Here is an 11,291-nt window from a genome sequence, read left to right as displayed (position 1 = left end):
TATGCATGAGGCCAAGTTTTGCAAGCAAATCTCGAGGTGAGTTTTTGCGTGCAAATCTCGCAAACTCTACCTTGTGAGTTTTTATTTTATTCTTGAGCGGCGGAGGTTCGAAGGCAAAATTCTACAAGATAGGTTGACTCAAACTCGCTCGATCGGCAGTAGAGTTTGCCCGCAAACTCAATTTCAAGTGTTTTACTTGCTATTCCAAAATCTTTTTATTTTATTTTTTTTATCCTTCAAATTGGTGATCTTTAATTTTTGTCCTTCGCCTAACACCCCGAGGTTGTGGATTCAAACCCATGCAAATTCTGCCTGAAGAATAAAAGTTAAAGACCATCATTTTAAGGGACAAAAATTAAAAGCCTCCAGCGAAGGCCAATCCTGCAAATTGGCCTTGGAATACTAAGGTTGACCCTAATAGGAAAGCCACTTCATTGTTATTGGGTTAAGCAAATCTACCATGTAATGTGTTTGTCAAAGTGCATTAGTCCGTATACATTCGAAATTGGGGTGACCTTGTGAATTTTTATTTTTAGTTGTCAAAACAAAGTATGTTTAGTCTGTATATCGAAACATAAAAACAAAAAAATGCAAAAATACTTTCATTTATGAATACAAAAAGACAAAAATTAAAGTCTCAACCCATGCTTCGTCCCGTTTATTAAAAAAAAAAAAAAAAAAAAAAAAAAAAAAAATAAAGTCCCCATTTCGCGAATTGCATCTCAATGTCTAAAAAAAGTGAATCCCAATTAAAAACAAACAATATCAAAAAAAAAAAGTGACTTTTTACTTGCTATTCCAAAATAAATTTTTTTTTTTTTTTTGTCCTTCAAGTGGTGCGATATATATATATATATGTCTTCCTTCGCCTAACACCCCGAGCAATATGATTAAAAAAAAGAAAAACTATATAAAGCATGGTCTTCGTCCGCCCCTTAAGAATAAAAGTTAAAGACCATCATTTTAAGGGACAAAAATTAAAACCCATCTCCAAACTCATGGGAAAAAGCGAAGGCCAATCCTGCAAATTGGCCTTGGAATACTAAGGTTGACCCTAATAGGAAAGCCACTTCATTGTTATTGGGTTAAGCAAGAGTTACCATTTAATGTGTTTGTCCAAAGTGCATTAGTCCGTATACATTCGAAATTGGGGTGACCGATTCCTGCTCGATACGTGTTTGATAGTGTGGAAGCTAGTTATAATGAGTTGTCAAAACAAAGTATGTTTAGTCTGTATATGCTTTCATTTAGCAAAACATAAAACTACAAAAAATGTATAAAATACTTTCATTTATAGAATACAAAAAATTGCACAAACTTAATAATAACTATATATAAGTGAGGATACTTAAAATTTGTTGTCCTCACAGCCTCTGAAATCTGATATGGTGCTTGCACGTGGCTGCTCACCAATTGACTTTTTATGCCATGTTTTCATTTTTTCATTTTTGCTATTATTCATTTAATGAAGGCCACTCATGCACTTCTATCATTGGTCGGTTCTGCAACTTGGTCGGTTGTGCAACTTTTTCAAGAACCCTTTTTTTGGGTTTTTTATTTTGGTGTACCGTATTCGTATTGGATTCTGATTACTATATATTCGGATCATCGTCCTCACAGCCTCTGAAATCTGCCGATTTACATGGGGTGACGCTCCCAATATTTTTTTTTTTATTATTCATTTAATGGGCTCGCTTCTATCATTGGTCGGTTGTGGACTTTTTCATTAAAGTAGTAAAAATCCCAATCAACCCACCACAACCCATGCTGACAACTTTTTAACAATCCATTCTGACAACTTTTTAACAATCTCTTCTTACTGCTTATTAGGTTATTCCTTCAACCGTATTATATGGTTGTTTTAACTTCTATATTTAGTTTTAAATATATTGCTATTTTATATTTATTTAATTTTTTCAAATTTATGCTTATTTAGATAAGTGAATTTATATATAACCAAGAAATTATATTAAATTTGTGGTATTTAATTAAGGATAAATTTAGTAAAAGGATTTCTTACTTTCTATTGGTGAGTGATTTCATAAAGGGTGTGTCCAGACTAAAAAACCATATAATATGGATCGGAGGAAGTTCTTTTTTAATGATGTCCTTAAACATTTTGGTAAAATTTAGGTAACTTTAGAGCCAAAATTTCCTTTTCAGCTGAAACTTTTGTTGTGTCTTACTTTACATTTAAACATTTCTCACGTCATATGTTTCTCCATATGTTTGTCTCTATTTATTTTAAACCCCCAATACCTTACCTCTTTAGTGAGATCATATTTGCTAACAGATACAAAAAGTAAAAATTACCGAACAATGTTGTATAATGTTGAAAATGAAAGTAGCGTTATCAGTAAAGACCATATTCATCAAATCTTGTCTGATTAACTAAGAATTGATTTTTTTAATCATAACGTATATATAAAGAACTAACTCGAGATTTATTTTATGAATTTAGACTATTTATTGAGTTTCGTTTAAACTAAGGTTAAAACCCACATTTAACTAGCATAAAGCCTTGAACACAAAATAATAAGTGAAAAATTAATAAATATAAAAAGAAATCTATTTCTATCTATAAATAAAAACCACATACTCACAAATTCATAAAAAGACAAAATTATTTTTCAATTTAAAATTTTCACCGAGTTGCAATTATCATATCTTAGCATGTTAGTGTATAGAATATCTAATCACCCGGTATTTTCTTATTTTCCTATCAAATTTACTTCCTCATTTAGAAATTATCCAATTATATGACGAATAAGCGTTAATAATTATGAGAACTTATCAACAAGATATGATTAACCTCAATTACATTAAATTAATTATGTAGTAGAAATATGTGAAAAATTATGATTAATTGATAAAAATTACGTACTGTTTTTATATTTCGAGTAAGCCCGGGCCTCATGCAACTAGTATATAGATATGCAAAGAACACAGAAAACCAATACTCCTTTATATCCTCGCATTCAACAAAATTTAAGACTAATATTATTTCGTTAGTTTCTTCAGTTGCTTGTCCAAAAAAATTTCGGACTCAGTTTTAATCTTATATATAACCCCTAAGGTTTTATTTGCATGTATTTCTAGAAAAATTTAAAAAAAACGCAAAATAAGTTAACATAAAAAGAGGGAGATCAAACATAAAAGCTGACGCTAAAGAGTAAATTTATCCATTTTCGATTACAGAATACTAATGTTATACTTACATATCAAAGAGGGCAGGTTCATGTAATATTTGAAACCACGAGGGATGCATGTATTATAAGTCAAAATTTCAGGGAAGTCTTGACTCTTGAGATTATTCCCTTTAACATATTGATATTGATGCTATTGAGTATTTTTTTATCTGTTGAGTACACTAAATATGTATTATAATATTTGTAATTCAATCCTTACAACTATTTTTAAGAACCTTGGCGATTCTCAAAGATAATATATGATTGAAGGGACGCTAATTCGGAAGAAGAAGAAGAAGAAACAAAATGTTTTAAATAAAGTAGAACATTGAAAACAACAACAACATACCAAGTATAAACGAGATGCCCAAAGTGAATTAAAATTTAGCGGTTAAGATTAGTCTTGCTTTTCGCTGCCCTCTCTATTTATCATCCCGTAATTTTTGCGCATTTAGTTCTTATATTTCGAACCCCTTGATGAAAATCTTACCCTGCCAATGAATGTGACATGCCACTTAAGTAATGTGCAAAAATTTATACCAAATACATACATTTTCTGATGAGAATGACTTTTAGATAGATTGGTGAATTGTTTAGTGGAGTAATTTTTATGTGACGAAGCAAATAAATAGCTGAATGATCATCCATGCTTTTAAAACTTATTAAATGTGAAACTTATGTTGATATCCCATGTTTTATTTGTGCATTGGGACTGCTTGATAATTATGTATAGTGCTTAATTGCTTAGACATGGGATGAAAGATGCGGTATAAAACTAACTCAAGTTAAAGAGAATTTTATAACTTTCGAATACTTATGGTAGGTTCTGAATTGGTGAAAATTTGAAGGACAACCTTTTTTTGTGGTATATTAAACAATACTAAAAAGAAGTACGTACTAAAAAAATTCATAAGCTACATTACTTACATTTGTCATGAACAAAAACTCTTTTAAAAGGACTTTAGACTTTTATTGTAGATGGTTTATTAGAAAGAAAAGAGAAACAGAGAAACTAAAAGATGCCCTCAAGTCTTGATAATGAACAATACTATGAAATTAATCGTATCTTTACATACGAAGAAAACCTATACTATAAAGTTTTAAGCCAAAACACACACAGTATCTAGCCAGAAATTCCTCTGCGACAAAAACATCTATCTGTAGAAATTAAATCAGATGCATAATCATCGCCATTTTCTCGCACTTGGATGATAAAAAGTTCTCCTTAACCAAGAAAGAGAAGCCTAATCGTAAAATTTGTAGGTCTTTGCTTGTACTATGATGGATCTCAACCCACCAATTGGTCCTAAAACCATCAATAGAACTCCAAAAATTATGCAAATCTGTCATAAAAGAACATATTAGTCTCTCATTTATAAGTGTATACAAAATGCAAAATTACACAAATGAAAAAACACTTAAGTTGCACCATACCCAATTAGCAATCCAAGAAAGACTGAATCTCTTTGGCTTGTAGATTGCCAGCCAAATGATGCAAGGCAGCTGAAGAAACAAAAATATAAGTACTCTGCACTCTGCACTAGAAAGTCTATAACGATTAATTTATTTATTTTGGATATATCACTTACAAAATATGTTGTTGGGGCAAAAGCAAATCCTCCAAAGAATCCAAGAAGACCCCCAAAGAAAGGGAAGGTGATTCCAACAAACATTGTGAAAGCTGCAATTAGACCAAAGACATTATTACGAGGTTTCTACTTCAAATTTTATTCATGTATAGAACAAATTAAATGAAGGCAAGTTACTTACCAACATAAAGGTTTCTGGTAACAAATCGCAAGTACCACGTAGGCCTGAACCTGACTTTCTTAACAAGAAAGGTCTCGAGCATGTCAAACACTGGCATTGCATAGACCTACAACATCATAAGATACAAACGATTAATATTTTGTTAGGTAAAATGGTACGCTCTAATTATAATAACAAAAAAATTCCAATTTTAGTTCAGAACATGGTACCTGATAGCTCCCAATAACGTGGACGACGACAAACATATTAGCCATGACAATGAGCCATGTAGGTTTGTTCAAAGATAATAGAATGTTGTCTTGCACTGCATTTCCAAACATCCAGTATCCAATAAAAGCAACAGGGAAGTAACAGAGAGCCACAACTATGTAAGCAACAACAACTCCCCTCCACATGGGTATTTTCGAAGGTACGTCAGGTGTTGAAGGGATTGTAGCTTGAATTTCCAACACCACATTGTGACCTGCATATGCAAAAGCCACTTCTCCCAATCCACTGAGAAAATCGAAAATTGTTCCTGGCGTGCTGTGAGCCTTGTACCCATAATCCACATCCGGTTGTACACCCTTCTTAATTGATGCGCCCCAAGCAATTGTTGAATAACTTCATATACACATGCAAAAAGTTAGTAACATTATCGACATTTAAAGAAGTAAGCAAATAAGCAAATTTCTATACCTTAAGGACATAACAGCTGCTGCCAAAGACACACCAGATATCGAATTGAAGTTGGGAAGATGGGAGAGCACAAAATGGACAGAGGCAAATATCATGATGAAGTATGAAAGTTTGATATTTGCGCAATTATCATGAGTGCAAACCAATTCGTGGACCTTCTGGAGTGATTTTCCTCCGGTCACCATATAAACAATGTCAACACTAACTTCGACAAGTAGTTGTTGGGGCACAACAATCCATAGCCCAAGTTTTTCTCCAAAAGCATGTTGCCCCAACTCGTGATATCTATCGAAACGTTTCCCTGGAACCATTTCGTGCATTTCAACCATTTGCCATAGTGTGTATAAAGTGATAATCCAAGATACTATATTCACTGTTACACCGGGTCCCCTGAAATTACGTTCAAATTCATTTTAATAATGGAATATCTAATTGAGTTTACGTTCTGTGCGCTACAGTATATATAATTAACTTCAAATGTTAGTAAAAATGAGTATTGTACCATCCAAGCTCTGCCATGGCATAAGGAAGACTGAGGACACCAGCACCAACCATAGCAGTAACATTGTGAAAAGCTGAATACCACCATTTTGCAGTCCTTGAAGAAGTAATGGGAAGCCACGCGTCGATTGCCTTCTCTTCTGCAGTTCTTGTATCAACCTGCAGTCATTCGATTATAGCTCCAAATTTTAAAATGAAATGAACTAATATTTGAAACATAATGATGAAAAGAATAAACACAGTTCACAACACTTATATATGTCAAACCAATACAACTTACCGTAGTAAAATGATTTAATGAAGTGTAATAATACATTAATTAACTCTGATTCAGCGATATATTATGTATGTTCCAACACTTGTGATGCATTCATTGATTTCTACCATGTAAAAAAAAATAAAAAATCCTTGCATAAAACAGAACCTTTTAAACTTTATCCCAATTTTGAATGTTTCAGAAGGTTTAACATATGTACACAAACAAAAACAAAATCGAACTGTCAAGTCAAAGCGATCTATAGGTAATTGTCTTTAGTTAGCTAGTAATTTGGTAACCTGAAAAATTAATTAGTTAAAACTTGACAGTATAAAAAATTTAAATTAAATGTGTCAGATGCAAAGCAACGTGAAACTTGGCGTATAACTGCTGAATTAAAAAGATTTTTAAATCCATAATCCATGTGACCCACTAGTAATAAATTAATAGAGTTAGATTGTATAGTATGAAAGTCAACTGAAAAGTCGAGATGATTTGGCTATCGCACGTCTCTAGTCTCTAGCAAGTTGCCGTGAGTTCAAGGTTGTCAATTAAGTCATTAAAATTCTGTAAAAGTACCCTACTGATCTAACGTGATGTACACACATGCAACGTCGCCTACCGTTTAACACATTATTTAAACTGAATTTAATGATCCAAATTAAACCACCAAATATTTTCACAGGAATAGAAATAAGAGAGTTGCTAGATGGTCGCACCAATTTGATCCACATTTGGTCATACTTATGTAAAAATTACCATAACTTCTATTGTATAATTTTAAATTAAGATAATCTTTGAGAAAAAAAAATAAAAATGACATCAAGTAAATATAAATTATTAAATTTGACCTAAATAATCATATAAATTTATTTCATTTGAGCCATTATGACCAAAATAGTGTGGCCAAAAGGCATCTACATAAGTTTGACTTGTTCAAGATTGATTCTAGACCGGCCACCAAACAAACATCACAGTTTTGTCGTGAACCAAAGCTTCTTTGTTTAACAATAAATGAAGACATGAATGAGAGAGATAGTTAGGGCCGTTTGGCCATAAAAATTATTCACTTTTTTTTTAAATTTATTTTCATTTTTTTTATTTTTGGGCATTTAGCCATAAATATTCCGAATACAACTTCAAATACCAAAAATTCAAAAAACTTATTTTTTAAATTTTTTTTACTTTTTTCACTTTTTTACAACTACATTTCACCAAAAACTATAATTTTAAAAACTATGGTCAAACACAACTTCAACTCCAACTTCAAAAATTCCAAAAAAAGTGAATTTATTTTTGGTATCCATGGCCAAACGCCTGCTAAATATTTCAAGATCTAAAACTCAACCAAGCATTTCAAATATTTAGCATATCACATCCAATATTATGGAAAATTCTTAACATCCGCATAATAAAGAGTTTTAACTATTATTTACTAGCAACATAAAATTCTTCTTCTTATACTATCAAGCAACCTAAATGATAATTTCTTTCGTTAAAACTGAGAATTATAACCTAAACATTATGAGAATTATCTGTTACAACAGGTTAAACTATATTGCTAAATTTTATACTGTCAGTGTATTTAAGTATGTCTGCGGACAAAAGAAAGAGAGATTTACCTTTGAGTCATTGTAGTCCGATGGAGGTTGAGTTCCCATGGCTACAACTATTGTGACTGTGTTTGGAGATATTAAACGACCAAAGAAATCAGAAAGGGAAGAAACTGAGGAGACGAAGAGGACAGAAAATTAAGAGTAGAAATGAATATGGAACACTTTGGAAAAATATCGAAGTTGTCTGTCTTTTATAAACAAAACTACATAAGCTCTTGGCTTTGAAAATTATTATGAATTCTCAGTCGATAGCTGGTTTCCTACTATTTAAAAGGAAAAAAATACCCCAGCTAGGACCTAGTATTATAAACAAGTAGAACTTGAAGGTGACGTTTTTGTTTGACTTTGAATTTGTAGGAACAAATAAAGTCATTAACGAAGGCGATGAATTTGATACTGCAAACTACAACTTGCCGGCAGTCCATCTGCAATTGAGTCCGGAACTAAAATGCCCCAAAAAAATCATTTTGAATCAAAATACTCTAATAAAAAAAATATTATAAAAGAAATCTTTTAAGCGTAGTAATTCTTGCGTTAAAACAGTTCACGGCAGTTAAGCGCTTTAGCGCGGTATTTTCTTGCGTTATAGAAACGATAAAAAAAAAAAAAAAATCTATAACGCAGTAAAATACTGTGTTATAGAAACATTACCAAAAAAATAAAATTGGCCAACTTTATCTTTTGCAACACTTAGTGTTTTTTTCCATACTTTGACTAATGATTAGTCGTGTGTCAAGACTCTGAAACGTCAATATTTTATGTAGAACCTGATATTTTTTTTTGTGTACAATAATTTAGACACAATACATCAAGGATACGTAAACGTTCAGATCGTCATTTTAGGGGTTGAAAAGGTGCCCGAAGTAAGTTTTATTTGTAAACCTTAGGTTTAAGTATTTTATATACATAGACGTCTATTTTTGTTTGAAGACTTGTTGTCATTAGCTTAAGGTTTTTTATTTTTAGGGTTTAGATTTATTGAAAATAAAGCCGTTGCCAAAAGGTTTTTAACTGCTTTAGCGCAGTAAAAGATTTTTTTTTTGTTTGTATAGCGCAGTAAAATAGCGAGCACTAAAGAAAAAAAAAATTGGCAAACTTTTTTTTTTTTGCAACACTTAGTGTGTTTTTTCATACTTTAACCAACGATTAGTCGTGTGTCAAGACTCCGAAGCGTCAATATTTTATATAGAACCGATATGTTTTTGCGTACAATAATGTAGGCTCGATACATCAAGGATACGTATACGTTCGGATCGTCATTTTAGGGGTTGAAAAGGTGCCGAAGTAAGTTTTGTTAGAAAAAACTTAGTGTTTAAGCGTAAGGTTATTTTAGTCAACTTTATATGTCGAGAAAATTAGTCGGCTTTATTTTCAAAAATTGAAACCGCGAAGTGAAATTGACATTCACAGCTACATTACCCCGGGATTTTTACGTTAAAATCTATTGCGTATCATCATCTTATAGGTAAATAAAACAGAAAATTTCAGGCCAATTTGGGGGAAAATTGAAATTGAATGGGATAAAAGGTATTTTTTTTAAAAATCAGCTCGCTTTAAAAATCAGTTCGGCCAATACGCAAGTTCAAAAAAAAAAAGCGTAAAACGGTCGTCCGAGCACAAAGTTATGACTATCTAATGTTTGATCACTTTACAACTAGTTATTCTCCCTATATTTTTTAGAATTATATTTATATTCAAAATAAAGTTATGTCTTGATTAAAAAATAACACGCTTAAATCAAAACCTTAAAAAATAAAACACTTAAACCGTAAACAAAACTTACTTCGGGTACCTTTTCAACCCCTTAAACGACGATCCGAACGTTTAGGTATCTTTGATGTATTGAGCCTATATTATAGTACGCAGAAAAAAATATCAGGTTCTATATAAAATATTGACGTTTCGGAGTCTTGACACACGACTAATCGTTGGTCAAAGTATGAAAAAAACACTAAGTGCTGCAAAGAAAAGATTTATTAAAATAAGATATTGTGATCTTTTTATGGAAAAAAACACTAAGTGTTTCTTAAGTGTGTTATTTTTTAATACGTAACTTTGTTTCGAATATGTTGCAAAAAAAAAAAAAATAGATCGTAAATCGGACGTCCGAGCGTAAAAAACCGCGTATATTCGAAATAAAGTTACGCTTTAAAAAATAACACACTTAAATCTAAACCCTAAAAATAAAAAACTTTAAGCTAATGATAACAAATTTTCAAATAAAAATGGACGTCTATGTATATAGAACACTTAAACCTAAAGTTTACAAACAAAACTTACTTCGGGGCACCTTTTCAACCCCTAAAATGACGATCCGGACGTTTACGTATCCTTGATGTATTGAGCCTACATTTATAATACCTTGAGAAAAAATATAAAAGTCCTATATAAAATATTGAAAGTCTTGAAATTACTAATCATTGGTCAAAGTATCGAAAAAAACATTAAGTGTTGCAAAAAATAAAGTTGGCCAATTTTTATTTTTATTTTTGTTACTGTCTCTATAACGCAGTATTTTACTGCGTTATAGAATTATTTTTTTTAGGTCGTTTCTATAATATATGAAAAATTACTCAATTTTGAATAAGTCTTCGAAAATCGCTTTAGCGGAAAAAAAGGACTTTTGTAACATTTTTCTTTGTACTTTTGTAACTTTTTTTTTTATTAGGGGTATTTTAATTCAAAATAATTTTTTTGGGGGCATTTTGATTCCGGACTCTCTGCAATTTGCCTATACTCATAATAACAATTATTTGACTCAAGAGTTGTTTTCTGATTAGCTGTTAGGCCTGTAGTCTCGTGGGAAAATTCCACGAACTCGGCATTACTCATTTTATTCTTCGGCACTCAACTATTTATTACAAGATGTGTATCATGTTGTGTGTTAGTACAAATATATATATATATATACTAGTTTCGTTTGGCCCGGTTAAAATTTAAATTTGCAATTTTTTTTTATATTTTTAATGTTTTTTTCCTACTCTTGCTTTTTGTGTTGTTTTTGTATCATCATATCAATTGTAAAGGTAGGTTGACAATTTTTCAATGTTTCTAAGATATTTAATTATATAAAAAAATTATAAGTAAAAAAACAACATCTTTTAGAATATATTTAGACTTCCTTTTTATTTTCATACAAATTAATGCATGCCTCAAAGCTTTTCTCCCTTTTATTTTACTACATTTTTTGAGAAATCTTTGCTAATACAGATTGAGTTTTACCTTACGTTAGATTTCAACTTAATTTTTTTCATTAAACTTATATTGGCTAACCCATTTTTT

General features: G+C 31.2%; 1 protein-coding gene across 2 annotated transcripts; it reads right to left on the bottom strand.

The window, feature by feature from the left end:
• Nucleotides 1-4,220: 4,220 nt before the first annotated feature.
• LOC132047296 (lysine histidine transporter 1-like) lies at nucleotides 4,221-8,359 on the bottom strand. Of its 2 annotated transcripts, XM_059438301.1 has the most exons (8): nucleotides 8,016-8,356; nucleotides 6,139-6,296; nucleotides 5,637-6,026; nucleotides 5,168-5,561; nucleotides 4,959-5,064; nucleotides 4,778-4,869; nucleotides 4,623-4,691; nucleotides 4,221-4,531 (listed from the first exon to the last, which is right to left on the bottom strand). In XM_059438301.1, the coding sequence occupies exons 1-8, from the start codon at nucleotides 8,052-8,054 to the stop codon at nucleotides 4,433-4,435; spliced, it is 1,347 nt and encodes a 448-aa protein (XP_059294284.1). In that variant the 5' UTR covers nucleotides 8,055-8,356; the 3' UTR covers nucleotides 4,221-4,432. The 2 variants fall into 2 exon arrangements, with proteins under 2 accessions (XP_059294284.1, XP_059294285.1); XM_059438302.1 differs by lacking the exon at nucleotides 5,637-6,026 and having other exon boundaries at nucleotides 8,016-8,359.
• Between the last annotated feature and the right edge of the window lie 2,932 nt (nucleotides 8,360-11,291).

The sequence above is a fragment of the Lycium ferocissimum genome, chromosome 2, assembly GCF_029784015.1.
Source record: "Lycium ferocissimum isolate CSIRO_LF1 chromosome 2, AGI_CSIRO_Lferr_CH_V1, whole genome shotgun sequence".
NCBI lineage: Eukaryota > Viridiplantae > Streptophyta > Magnoliopsida > Solanales > Solanaceae > Lycium > Lycium ferocissimum.
This window is presented reverse-complemented; position numbering and strand designations above follow the sequence as displayed.

Bases quoted from the DNA above. Each gene is read 5' to 3' on its own strand.
- LOC132047296 (XM_059438301.1), bottom strand. From the start codon at position 8,054: ATGGGAACTCAACCTCCATCGGACTACAATGACTCAAAG. The intron at 6,027-6,138 runs GTACAATACTCA...ACGTAATTTCAG, and splicing joins GCCATGGCAGAGCTTGGATG to GGGACCCGGTGTAACAGTGA. The intron at 5,562-5,636 runs GTATAGAAATTT...GTGTATATGAAG, and splicing joins GCAGCTGTTATGTCCTTAAG to TTATTCAACAATTGCTTGGG.